Consider the following 15047-nt stretch of genomic DNA (forward strand, 5'->3'; position numbering starts at 1 on the left):
TAATAATGCAGTTTATATGTTGTTGGTGGTGGTGGTTTTGTTTTTTGCTTTGGCTCTCCCCATTCCTCATCAATTTAGGTTAAAATTTAAACCCAAGAATTATCATTTTTTTTCCTCAGTTAATCCAAGGAGTCCAATCCCAATGTTAGTGACTCCTTCTACAGAGTGATAGGTGATAGAACACCATTCTTGAATAATTCTTGATCCTGAATTTGACTTGGATGGGGACTAGGATAAGTAGATAAACCTAAACTACAGGGAAGCAGAAAGGATAAAAGTCAACCTGAATTTAAGAACTTTGAAGAAAAGATGAAAAGATGATTTCTTTGAAGAAATCAGAGTCACTTAAATAAAGCTAAGTGAAAAAGCTAAGATCATCATAAATCTGGTCATAAATAAGGGATTTTAGTGGTAACAATAGGAAAAACTACAGTAGAAAGGAAACTACCAGTAGAAAGGAAATGGGTAAGAGACTGGCACAAAACGCCATAGATGGGCATGAATATTCCAACAAGGAGAGTAGATTGGGGGAATAGTTTTCTCTGGTAATTAAATGTTGTCAGAAAGACTATGGAAAATATAAGAAACCTAGAGATAGAGGTAGACAAGAGAGAAAAACCAACTTAAGAATCCCAACTACAAATGGCTAACAGACACATGAAAAAATGTTCATCATCATGAGCCATCAGAGAGAGTCAAATCAAAACCACATTGAGATATCAACTTACACCAGTTAGAATGGCCAAAATTAATAAGATAGGAAACAACATGTGTTGGAGAGGATGTGGACAAAGGGGAACCCTCTTATACTGTTGGTGGGAATGCAAGTTGGTGCAGCAACTTTGGAAAACAGTGTGGAGATTCCTCAAGAAATTAAAAATAGAGCTTCCCTATGACCCTGCAATTGCACTATGGGGTATTTACCCCAAAGATACTGCTGTAGTGAAAAGAAGGGCCACCTGCACCCCAAGGTTCATAGCAGCAATGGTCACAGTCACCAAACTGTGGAAAGAACCAAGATGCCCTTCAACAGATGAATGGATAAAGAAGATATGATCCATATATACTATGGAGTATTATGCCTCCATCAGAAAGGATGAATCCCCAACTTTTGTATCAACATGGACGGGACTGGAAGAGATTATGCTGAGTGAAATAAGTCAAGCAGAGAGAGTCAATTATCATATGGTTTTGCTTATTTGTGGAGCATAAGGAATAACATGGAGGACATGGGGAGATAAAGAGGAGAAGGGAGTTCAGGGAAATTGGAGGGGGAGACAAACCATGAGAGGCTGTGGATTCTGAGAAACAAGGTTTTGGAGGAGCAAAGGGTGGGAGGTTGAGTGAGCCTGGTGGTGGGTATTAAAGAGGGCACATATTGCATGGAGCACTGGGTGTGGTGCATAAACAATGAATACTGGAACACTGAAGAGAATTTTAAAAAAATAAATAAAAATTGAAAAAAAAAAGAATTCTAACTAGGGAATTTGTTAGATGGTCTTCCATTGAAAAGTACATAGAAGAGATAATATGTACAATAATTCGTCCTAATTTTACTACAAAATCCTGGCTATACTTTTTATTTAACATTTACTCTACTATGTGTTTTCTGTACTCATTCAGAATGATTTAGAATCTGTAGAAAGGAGTAATAATGCTTTCAGACCATCAAGATGATATTCCTTCCAATGGTAACAGAAGTAGAAGAGCATGGATTAAGAAAACAAAAAAAAGGTATATAATAACAGCAAGAATTATCTTAATAAATATTTTAAATATCATGCGAAAGATTTTAAATCACATTGGATTTTAGTAGAAAGCCAAATGCACTAGTTTTGAATTCTTTTTCAATAATTTACACTGTCACCCTGTCCAAACCCTAATCGAGGTGCTAATGAAGAGTGTAACAGCCAAAAGGCAGGCAGCAGGGGACAACGAATTGAAAAAAGCCCAGATAATCTCAAACCCTTGACTAATTAGCAATTATATTTATAAATACACACATGCATATTGAGAAACATCTTTGATTGGTGTGTACAGAGCATAATACTACTGCTTGGGGATAAGAATGCCAAAGAATTCATGGATATAGTCCCAACCCTAGACAAATTTATAATCTGACTGAACCCAAAAAACACACATGGAATAGGCAATCCAGCATATGTTCAAAAATACAGCAGTGAGCACACATGCATGAAAATAAATGCCCATAGATACACAGGGGACAAGAAGTATAACATTAAAGACTGTGTAACTTTGAAAAGTGGGTAATTTATTTTCAAAACCTACTTTACACATTAGGAAAAAATCCTATCACTTGATACAAAAAATACATTTTAATCTGATTTTTATTTTTTTTCTCTTTTTTCCCCCAACTCATCTTTCAGTGTAAATTAGAAAGGCAAGGACAACATAAATGGATGCAATAAGTTAATAAATAAATAAGCAATAAATTCAGGGGCCACATCAAGGTTCTATATACATATACTGTGTATCCTAACCCTTACAGTGTGTGTGTGTGTGTGTGTGTGTGTGTGTACATATTTATTTCTATGACTATTTCTCTATCTGTCTTTCTCCATCCAAACTGCAAGTTCTTTGAGGGAAAAGGATTTTATCTAGTTAAATATTCCCAGACCTTAATACAAGGGATGTCTATTAACATACAGCAACCTATACATTGGAACTCTAGGAAATATTCAAAGATTACTATTATGCTCATGAAATGTAGGCACCAAAGAGTCAAAAATACATCAACAAACTAGGAAGGACAGAAAATACTGCTTTTTACAAAAAAAAAAAAAGAGAGAAAAAAATCATTGTTAGGAGACAAAGTAATTACAAATATAATTCAATGCATATATTTAAATATTATTAAATATATTTACCTTCCAGTCTGAGGATCAAATCCAAAGTAAAGGTCTCTACAATGGTCACAACTTTGTCCAGCAATGGAAGTGTCTTGGCAAAGGCACTGACCAGTTAGGCTATTACAGATGTGATGAACAGCACCTGTTACATGGCATGAACACGGCAGACAACCAGGGGCATTGCCCGGAGAAAGATAAAAACCTGGAAATAAAGAAATGAAAAGTTTATGTGTGTGTATGTGTGTGTGTGTGTACATATATATATATATATATATATATGTGTGTGTGTGTGTGTGTGTGTGTGTGTATATATATATATTTGCCATCCAGTCTTTTCTTTAAAAGGTAGTGTTTTGATTACACCAAAACTAGAATGCTATCATGGCCCTTCCCGATGCCCAATTCAAATGTGGCTACAGCTGTAACTAGTGTGTCAGTTAGAACAAAAAATGTGTCAGTTACAACCAAAAAAGGGCTGAGTAAATAATTTACATTGTACCTGAGTGTCTCCCAGGCAACTCAAATTCAAGGCATTTAAAATATACTTCAGAAGAGGTGCCTGAGTGGCTCAGTCGTTAAGCATCTGCCCTAGGCTCAGGTCATGATCCCAGGGTCCTGAGACCCAGCCCCGCATCTGGCTCCCTGCTCAGTGGGAAGCCTTCTCCCTCTCCCACTCCCCCTGCTTGTGCTCCCTCTCTCACTGTGTCTCTCTGTCAAATAAACACATAAAATCTTGAAAAACTTTTAAAAAAATGAAATCTACTTCATGATCTTTCCATTAAAGACTAGTCCTCTTTAATATCTCCATTCCAGCAAATAGGACCAACATGAATTCAACTGCTCAACCTAGAACCCTGTGACATCTTCGGGAAGATATCCAGACAAAATAAAAGATGGCCAGTTAAATTTATATTTCTGATAAACAATGAGTTTTTTCATAAAAGTCTATGATATTGGTTTATACCAAAAATTTGTGATTTTCTAAAATTTTTATTTAACTAGGAATTCTGTAGTTTGCTAAAAGTAGCAACCCTCGAGTCCTTCACCATACATCTAGTGTATAGATGATATACTATATAGATATAGCAGATATACATAGATATACATACATACTCCCTCTACCCCATACATCTAATTAAGCACCAGGTCCTATGGATACTATCTTCTAAGATACTTTCTCCTTTCCATCCCCACTGCCAACTCCCTAGTCACAGTCACTACCAAACTTATTATAGTTAACACTGTGGACCAGAGGCATTGGTATTCATTATCTCGCTCCTCACAACAATGCTAATAATTCGGGCATTGTTATTATGTTCACCCTATATATGACAACGCTGAAGGTTAAGAAGATTAACAAACTTCCTAAAATAATAGAGTCAACAAATAACAGATTCACACAGAAACCGTCTCATCTCATGGTACCCCTCTTGTTCCCTCCAATCGTTTCTTCACAGTGTAGCTGGAAAAACATTTTTTCAGAATGCAGTTTGAGCAAGCACCTCATTCCTTAATTGAAAATTGTTTGATGACTTCCTATTCCCTTCAGGGAACAAAAATCCAAATCCTTAACCCAAGCTCCAGTCCCACTGGCAGGTCCCACCTCTATCTTCAGCGTCATTTCACTGTTCATTCCCAACCCAGTCTCTCCAGTCATACTTCTTCCTTTCTTGATACCTACATGCCTTGTCACTGGCATGTCCGTCTGCTGAAATTATTTTGACATATCCTTTCTGCTTAGCTCACTCCTAGGCACACCAGGTCTTGTGACTTCCTTGAGTAACCTACTCTAGGCCAAATTAAAGATGCCTGTTCCAGTTTCATAACATCTTGTCACAAAGCAGGCACTCCTTAAACATTTGATGAAGTCACTCAGACGTACCAAATTATAAGTAGGCATTGATTTCCATAAGTATTATAGTTAAAAACCCATAGAATTTAGGCTAATTATAAAACCCGTATTTGCTTCTTATAGCCGAAGAGCTAGGAAGATGATCCAAAGTATCTTCATGTTACTTAAAATTTCACATAACCAACAGCTATGAAATTAGAAAGGCATTAGACAGTAGAATAATGGAGCAGTTATATGAGGGAGAAATGGTTCTTGGTGTTGTGTGGCAAGTGTGTTTGTGCATACACATGCACCTCCACATACATACACACATAAGCACATGCATAGTATTACAAAGAATTTTACTGAAATGCAGAAAGATTCTGATGAATAAAGTTCTGACAAATGAAAATGATCTGCACAATTATCATGATCACTAACTCAGGTATATATCACTGATACTGACAGAGAGAAAGTGAATCCACCGTGTATCACTATGCTATAGGGAGAACAAAAAGTAATTGGAATATATTATAAATCTCATTTGAGGCTCTGGTTGAAAACAAGCCATTCTTTCATAGCCATCCACAACTTGTGTGTCTTCTCCCTGGCCCAGCATATTCTCTCCTTAGAAAGTTTCAGAAATAGTCAAATAGAAAATGATCATGCTCAAAGAAAAGGAAGAAACTCAAAATCAGTGCCATTGTAATCTGTTGGAAAGAACAGGCTGATCTTGTCATGTTTTAGAGTAATTGGCAACTAGATTATGTCGTTTCTTTCTTTGCATCCACTATAGCAATTTGCCTTATATGTGTTTCCAGAAGCATAGTTGTGCAAATTAATATATATTCTCACACCGGATTTATCATACAATCAAAGTCACACACTTCAAAATCTTTTGTTTTGAATTCAAGAACACTATGGCTGTAATTCGATGTCTTTTTCTTCCTGTGAAGCTACCTAGGTCCTTAAATTCCTGATGATGGCATCATGAATGTACTAACAGCTCTCCAATTTGGATAAATCGCCCATTAACACAGATACTTAGAAGTAGAATTAATTTGGACTTATTGCAATAGCTTCAAGCCACAGAGAATTCTAGAACAATTACAGATGATTTTTACTAGAAATGACTTATTAGATAAATCCGTAAAGGCAAGGGGGCATATTTTAGCACAGACAATGGGGTTGTCCAAGTTTTAGAAAAAAAAAAAATCCATAGAAAAAATCAGAGATATAGACAGAGAAGAACAAAAATGAAAAACAAAAACACAAAAACCAGGGAGACGGCAACGTGGAGGTTGGTCTTCAAGGAAAAGCCTGCATTGGAATTTTCTTGGGGTTAATTCCTCTCCTCCTCTCTGGAGCATGATAATAAAGGTTAATCCCACCAGTATTTTAGTTGTCCTATTTTTAAGCAGTTCTAATTAGGATGACTCAGGTACCTTCCTGCTCAGTGATTACTTCTTGCCTTACCTGAATGTGCCTAATTCTAGACCATTACCTCTCCTTTTATGACTTCCAACTATAGAAAACAACATTTTCCCTTCCCTCCTACTTAAACCTCAACTCCAGAGTGTGACTTAAAGATAACTGACCTCAATTTTCTTTCACTCAATACATTTCTGAACTCCTTCCATTAGCTCCACGTCGTGTTCCACATCCTCAGTCCATAACATTTTAACTGATCTTCTGGAGGTTTCTATCCATGAATGATTTCATACCACATTGTGAAGCACAATCATTAAGACGATGCTATTCTCTTACATTACGCAGTGCTGAGAGTTCGCACATATACAGTACCGATCGGCCCACTGAAGTTTGTTATTTTCCCCAGTTTTATTTCAGCGAGCCCCTGGTCCCAAACAAGACAAGTCTAATGGGAAAAACAACGTGTCTTGCTGTTAAAGCAAAAAGTCACCCATATTATAAAATAGTGTTGCTTTATCCAGAAGACTTGCAGAATTCTTAGAGTTCAAAGTTATTAGCAAGGCAGCCAGTATTATCTCCTGTAGTGGCTATTTGCACAGCACAGCACTGTCCTGGGCATAAAAGAAGAGTCCATTTCCTAGCAATGTCCCTCCTGAGGACCATGAACAACCAGGCTTTGCCAAGGTCTTGAAATGGGAGAAAGAAAACAAGTTTAACCCCTAGGCCCTATTCAGAAAAGGAGGGCAGAGCTGAGGCTAAGCACTAATTATAAGCCATTTAGAAGAAATGATTCTCACCTTAAGCCAGAGAATGGACATAATACTAAGAGAAGAGTCTGGGGATAAATTTGTGGCTCACCGATACCAAGGAACAAGAGGCGTTACATAATTATTTTAAAAATCAATATTTTCAGAATGAACTATAGTAAGTGATCCTAATTTTCAAATTAAAACAATAATAATTTTCTTCCATTTTGGTAATTTTATATAAAAATAATGCTGAAATTATTATTCATAGAGTTGATCAAAGGTCAATAATTTTATAAATATTAATATTCAACACAAGGTATAATTTTTCATATTTAAAAGTTTTTTAAAACTTTTCAATTAGTTTAGATATGTTTTGTTATTTAAATTTTTTAAAGAATTTATTTATTTATTTGATAGAGAGAGAGAGAGAGAGAGATGGTGAGAGAGGAAACACAAGCAGGGGGAGTGAGAGAGGGAGAAGCAGTCTTCCTGCCCAGCAGGGAGCCTGATGCCGGGCTCGATCCCAGAACCCAAGGATTATGACCTGAGCCAAAGGCAGATGCTTAAAGACTGAGCCACCCAGGCACCCCTAGTTTAGATATATTTTTTTTAAGATTTTATTTATTTGTGAGAGGGAGACAGAACATGAGCAGAGAGAGGAGCAGAGGCAGAGGAAGAAGCAGGCTCCCTGCTGACCAGGGAGCCCAATGCAGGACTTGATCCCAGGACCCTGAGATCATGACCTGAGTCAAAGGCAGTTGCTTAACCAACTGAGCTACCCAGGTGACCCCCTAGTTTAGACATATTTTAAAGTCTCTGCTCCTATCCCTTCTTCCTGGACTGCTATTCTCTCCTTGATTACTTTACCAACTCCTGTTTGCTTTAAAAACTCATGTCAGGGGGTGCCTGGGTGGCTTAAAGGGTCATGATCTCAGGGTCCTGGGATCAAGCCCCGCATCGGGCTCTCTGCTCAGTGAAAGCCTGCTTCCTCCTCTCTCTCTCTCTGCCTGCCTCTCTGCCTATTTGTGATTTCTATCAAATAAATAAATAAAATCTTTAAAAAAAAAGTTATCAGCACTAAATGTAAAACTTAAAAAAAAAAACTCATGTCAGAAAAAAAATTAAAAATAAAATAAAAATCTCGTGTCAGAAATCATGTTCTCAAGTAACTCTTCCATATCCCCCACACTTCGAGAGTGAATGAATTCCTTCACTTTACTACTTCTCTAATCGGACATTTCTAATATTGCACTTGTCACACTGTGTTATATTTACATACAGGTCCATTTCTCCTACTAAAGCAAATGCCTTAATATATTTATGATTGTATATCTTATACCAGCATAGACCCTGGTACATAGTAATGTATTCAATAGATGTTTACTGGAAACATGGACATGTGAATGAAATGAGTAGATGGTTAGATGGGTAGGTGGCTGGTTGCCTGGTCTGTTGGATATCTGTTACCCTTTAAAATATGAGACAATCTCTTTAGCACATTTGATGAAGTTACACAAATGTACCAAACAAACTTTAAAGTACCAAACTTTAAGGGAACTAGTAAAGATAAATCTGTGAGTCATAGGATGATTGGTCAGAATGGCTTAGCCTATCAGGAAGGAAAGCAGGGAGAATGTATATAAACCAGGAACAATATATTTAAAATGTAATCTTTGGGGATGCCTGAGGGGCTCAGTCATTAAGCATCTGCCTTTGGCTTAGTTCCTGATCCAAGGGTCCTGGGATTGGGCTCCCTAGTCAGCAGAAAGCCTGCTTTTCCCTCTCCCACTCCCCTTGCTTGTGTTCCCTCTCTTGCTGTTTCTCTCTCTGTGTCAAATAAATAAATGAAATCTAAAGGAAACCCCCTAATTTTCCTATTTATGGGAATATCCATGAAGGACCTCCAAATGCCTTTCTTTAAAAATCAAATTCAGTAACAACAATAAGCATAAATAATGACAGCTATGATTATGTCTTGGGAGTTATAACGCATATAATGTGTATTCACAATCCACAGAAACACTTTTATATTTTGTTCCCATTTTTCTCAGTCTCAGTGCTTATCAACTATATGCTCGAAAGTTTCTCTCCCATGCCATTGCCACCATCCCAGAAATTTCTCCAACTTAGGCCATGGAGATCATCTCATTTCTAGACAACTCAGTTTAATTCTTCATTATCAAATCACAGTAGTCTCTCGGAATTCTATTCATTTCCATTTTATAACTATTATTCAGATTCTACACAACAGAGATGCACTGGGACCTAAAGCAGTCAACTAGAATCACAGGTGGGAATGAGCTTCAGCGAGGGGGGAGGCTCCAAACAATTATAATACAAGTATCTCTTTTACATTGCCCTCTAATATTTTTTGAGTGAATGATTAACAAATATTGCATTATTCAGAAAAATGTTTTACTCTTTCAGAGTCCAGACTCTGAGGTCAGTTGGACCTAGATTTGTAAATGGTTCTGCTGAATTAGAATCCATTCCCCCTACTATAAAGTGGGAAAGTACTGGCCCTCCCAGCCTATAAATATTGTGCATATTCAACGGGACTTTTTCAGATAAAACCCCTTTCCAGGGCCTGACACACAGCAGACACTCAGTAAATATTACCTATTTTTATAGGCTGCCATTTTTATGAGGCAATATTCTAGGAAAGTGGGATTTTCCTTAAATTACAATTTAAATAATGACTTGTCAGTGTACTCTCCCCCTACCCCCATGGATGCGCCTGAGATTACGGTCCATATTGCTTATGACAAAATTCTTTCCTGGTGGTTTATCAGAGAAGAGGTTCTTATTCTAAGGCCCAGGTCTCTCTGTGGAAAACATGTTCATCTGCAAAGCTGTTTCATCAAACACTAGGATAGGTGGCCTAACCGGATCTCAGCTTTGATGCACTGATTTTTAATGGAATATCAGCCATCTAATTCCAATTCCATTGGAAGGGTCTTGCATGCAATTTTGGTTTATGAGCTCATTACTTAACAAATATGATATGCTTCTTAATGAAACAAGATACTTTGTTTTACTTTCTAATAGTCTGTATGAATTATAAAACAACACCAAAAGTAAATATCAGAGGAAAGCATGAGGAATTGTCCTATTAGCACAAAACATGTCATACGAAGCTGTTTTCATTATAAATTAGCCTTTATTTTATTCCAGAGCCACAGAGTCCTCAATAAACTCTCTCTGCCTCTGGTTCTCAAGGACAAGGGTGGGTCACTGGCTCAGGATGCCTTGACATCCTTCCCTGCATTTCCCGGCCTCGCCTCTGATTAAGTGCTTGCTGCTGAACGTTACGAGGTCATCCAGCACCGAAAAAAACGAACTGGGAAAACATATTTAGTGCTGTATTTATTAGTGTGGGCATGTGTACATTCATATATGTACACACACTCCAAATAATTTTAAATTAAAGCATTTTTAAAATACTTAATGGAGGTTAAGCAGCATTTTTAACCTCTGTTCAAGTTATTGAATGGCATATTAAAACCAATGTGGCTCTAATGTAGCTTCTAATGTGCACTGCTGCTTTAACAAATTGCCTATAAATTTTAGTTGAATTAAGCCTATTCCTTGTACATTCATAGTAAGGTTGGGTTAATAATACATGAGGTTTCATTATATGCACCTTCCTTAATAATGTTTTTTAGGAAAGTGGGACGAGAATCTATGGGCAATAGTATACTAGGGGCCAGGAGTATTTGCAACCACAAACGAAAAAGGCGGCAGAAGTCCCGAGGCTTGCCCGTCCATCCCTCCTACCCCACCCCAGGGATCCCCCTCCACGCCCCACTACTCACACAGGCTCCGCTGTGGCACATGATCTAGGTCTCTCAGATGTGTTTAAAGAAAGGAAGCTTCAGGTTCCAGCAGTACATTTTAACATGCAAACTACAGAGCTGGCTACTGGGAAACATCTGTGTATGATGAAGATGCTTCGGGGTTAGGGTTCTTTTTTTTCAATGTAAATTTCACAGTAAGAGACAATAAAACCAGAAAATAAAATTCAAAGTAGTTTTGGAAGCTAGAATGCAGGACGCCCCTCCCCCCAGAGAAAGTCCACAAAACACATTCCATATGCTACACTTATGTGTACAGAATACCTTGTTTTGTCAAAAAAAAATCCATTAGGTCCTTAGATTGCTATTTTCTTTCCTCCCTGGCAGCGTAAAAACCACATCCTCTCTGTATGTCATCAAAGGAGCACTCAGAGAGTTGCACTCTGCCTGTGCCTAAATAGAAGAGAACGCCACTGGGTTTGGGGGGTTTTTGAGAGACAGAGAGAGGGCAAGTGAGGGGAGGGGCAGAGGGAGAGGGAGAGAGACAATCTGAAGCAGGCTCCACGACCAGCACAGGGCCGTGGTGGGGTTTGATCTCACAACCCTGAGATCATGACCTGAGCCAGAATCAAGAGTCAGATACTTAATTGACTGCACCATCCAGATGGCCCACCCCTGGGGTAATTTTTTTTTAAATTTTTTAAAATTTTTAATTAACATATAATGTATCATTAGCCCCAGGGGTACAGGTCTGTGATCGCCAGGTTTACACTTCACAGCACTCACCATAGCACATACCCTCCCCAATGTCCATAACCCAACCACCCTCTCCCTACCTGCCACCTCCTGGCAACCCTCAGTTTGTTTTGTAAGATTAAGAGTCTTACAGTTTGTCTCCCTCCCAATCCCATCTTGTTTCATTTATTCCTTTCCTACCCCTCAAACCCCCCACTCGTTGCCTCTCAACGTCCTCATATCAGCGAGATCATAGGATAATTGTCTTTCTCTGATTGACTCATTTTGCTCAGCATAATACCCTGGGGTAATTTTTAAATGTAATTATGTATAACTTCGGGAAACACTGATGGGCTTATCCCCCAGGGAGACACTGCCCTATGTGCCCTATGTGCCCAGGACAGAGCACTGAACAATGTCAAGAATAGCCGTTAGACTTGTAGAACGAATGATCTAAAGATTCCTGGAAATGAGGTCCGGGTGTTACAGTTCATGTGGACCACGTTTTCATCTACAATGATGGGAAGACTGGAGGATGGGGTGATACAGTCTGACTGAGGTTTGAACAGCATCACTTTCGCTGTACATTAAGAAATGTGACTGGAGAAGAATAAAGAGGAGAAAGGAAGTTTTAGGAGGCTTGTCAGCTAGTCCAGAAAAAAGATGAAAAGGGTGAGTGGGGTGTTGAAATGTGGACCAGTTCTGGATCTGTTGGAAACTGAAAGCAACAAGACTGATTTTGATAAAAGCAACAAGGGTTGTAGAAACAGAAGGGAATCAGAGGAGAACAGCGAGGATTTGGCTGAAAAGATTACAGCCCAGAAACTACTAGCACAGCATTTCAGCTAAGCAGAGTTGAACAATTTTTCCCTTCTGAAATCCCCAAAAATGAAATGAAAGAAAGTAGAGGAGATGAAGCTGAGCGGCAGATGTCCACCAGGAAAAGCTAAGCACTTGCCATGGAGAAGCCAACAGTCAGCTGATTGATTCAGGTAGTGTCAGTCTAGAAAGTAAAGTTTGGAATTGAAGATTCCAGAGGTTTCTGAAGTCAGGTGTGAGAATAATTCATCGTCTCCCCAAACAGAAGTTTTTCCCTCTTGCATTCTGAAAGAGGACAATGAGTGTTCTCTTTAGAAGTTAAACTGGAGAGTGTATGGGTTCAGAAAATCTAAGGACACAGTGCTACAAGTGAGTACAGGGATGATATATAAGTTGCCTGTGATGGGTGATTTCTTGTGTCAGCTTGGGTAGATCTGGAGTCAGTTGTTTGGTCAAACACTAGTCTAGATGTTATTGTGAAGGGGTTTTACAGATTTTCCCACAATACAAGAATGCTCATCTACAGACAAAAGGGCCCACTGAGTGCTCAGAAAAATTATTTAACGAAAGCACCTCATCATGAAATTGTCAGAAATGAGGGATATAGAAATAGTAGAAGCTTCTAGAATGTAAGAAAGAAAAGAAAGAGAAAGGGAAAAAAGGAATCTTATTGGCACTGCAAAAAGGTAATGGTGAAATAATTTTTTGAGTGAAACTGGTAATGGTAAAATTTCAGTAGTTATTAGTGTGGAATACAGTTATTTGCCGACATTCAAAATTCTAAAAAAATTACTTTTTTCTCTATAGTCTTTCTCACAAGTTACTGGAGTGTGTTCTCTACTGAATACACATATAAAATAAGAAAAAAGAAGAACACATAGGATTTAGGAAATGGGACCCAACAAAGGAGATACGTGAAAGAAATTCTCAGTAGCGCTGATGTATATACACATCTCCTATTGGTTCTGTTTCTCCGGAGAACCCTTATACAGATACTCCCCTTAAAATTCCTGATTATTTCTCAGTGTGTTCAATTAAACCACCTACTGAATGCATGCAATGTACCAGGAATTACATTAGTATTGTGACTATACACGTTAAATAAGGCAATCCCTGCTCTCAAGATACTGAAACTCTAACCAGGGACATAATCAACTACCCAAATAAATAAAATACAAGAATGCCTTAAATATGGGGACTATTTGCATTAATAGGGATGATCTCCATTCTATATTTTTCTTAAAAGGGAGGACAATTTGCCATAAAGCATGCAGAGAGAGAAACAGAAATGGAGTATGTCCTAAAGAGAGAGGGAGAGGGAAAGGAAGAGAGAGAAAAAGAGAGGGAATATGGAAATGATTGAATGGTTGAATTAATGCACATGTATCAGAGGGAGATTTCTGGCTCCTGAGTTCTCACTGCATTGCTCCATATCAGGTTCTGTGGGACAGCCAGGGATAATACAGCCTCCATTTATACTGAAGCCAGTTCAAATTACTTTCTGGTACCTACATCTCAAAAAGAATTAACTATTCATCAACTCCATCCCATCCATCCCTTTGGATTTACTTGTCCGATGTGAAAGGAAACATATGGCTCAATCCTAAACTTGTTTCCTAGTCACGGCAAATAGGACTTCCACTGTACCCATTTCTGACAAGCAAATCTCCCTTCCGCTTGGCACCACGCTCCTTCTCGTTTACACAGGTCTAGATAACTCAGAGTTGGTTGTGTAGACAGAATAACCATTAGCACAGCTATTAAACAACTAACAAACATGTATATTCATTATGATGTTATGATAGTTTTATTATAAAGAAAGTATTCTGTTTTAGTTAGATCATATAAAGGCAAGGAGAAAACCATGAATAGGGTCCATCTTTCCTCCAGTTGGCAAACACTTAAAAAGGTAGGTGCAGTGAGACTAAACAGTAGTCTGTTTTGCAAATTTGGTGACATTTAAAAATTCTAGAGATGTCTAGGTGGCTCAGTTAGGTAAGCATCTGCCTTTGGCTCAGGTCATGATCCCAGGGTCCTGGGATAGAGTCCTGTTCATTGGGGGGCCTTCTTCTTACTCTGCCTGCCTCTCCCCATGTTTGTGTGCTCTCTCTCTCTCTCTGACAAATAAATAAATAAAAACCTTTAAAAAATATTCTAGATACCACTAGATAATGATAGAACATACAGCCCATTTAGTAAAAACATCGGTCAGCTTTATTCAGAAAATAAGTTCATCATCTGAATATCTGGCATGGTATAGATAATTAACCCAAGTTTTCACTTCTCTGGGAAACAAAATTTATTCTTGCTTTTATTAGTTCAGACTTTTTGTGGTTATTTGAAGGGAATTTACTTCAAATAGAGATATAAGTATAAATTAGTTTTGATTATAAAATGTCTGATTGACTGGGATTCCTGTAAAGACTCACCCCAAATACATCAATAGAGACAGATATGCCAAATAATCTTGAACATATGGAATCATTCTATCTGTATTTGTTGCTAATATAAATACAACAACGTTGTTGGAAGTAAATTTTTTTAGAAGTCCCAACCCCGGTGTGCCTGGGTGGCTCAGTGGGTTAAGCCTCTGCCTTTGGCTCAGGTCATGATCTCAGGGTCCTGGGATCGAGCCCCACATCCGGCTCTCTGCTCAGCAGGGGGCCTGCTTTCTCCTCCCCCTCTGCCTGCCTCTCCGCCTACTTGTGATCTGTCAAATAAATAAATAAAATCTTAAAAAAAAAAAAAAAGTCCCAACCCCAAAACAAAGAGGAATCATCCAATATGGGAAAATGAAAGGAAAGTCACTGTGCGCTGA

General features: G+C 38.3%; 1 protein-coding gene across 1 annotated transcript in view; it reads right to left on the reverse strand.

The window, feature by feature from the left end:
- USH2A (usherin) overlaps window positions 1-15047 on the reverse strand; it is a 673955-nt gene that overhangs the window by 536465 nt on the left and 122443 nt on the right. The window contains exon 13 of the mRNA XM_059413329.1: window positions 2889-3072. Within this exon, the coding sequence (XP_059269312.1) occupies window positions 2889-3072 (184 nt within the window). The remainder of the gene's footprint in view (window positions 1-2888; window positions 3073-15047) is intronic.

This window comes from Mustela nigripes, chromosome 10 (genome assembly GCF_022355385.1).
Source record: "Mustela nigripes isolate SB6536 chromosome 10, MUSNIG.SB6536, whole genome shotgun sequence".
Classification (NCBI taxonomy): Eukaryota; Metazoa; Chordata; class Mammalia; order Carnivora; family Mustelidae; genus Mustela; species Mustela nigripes.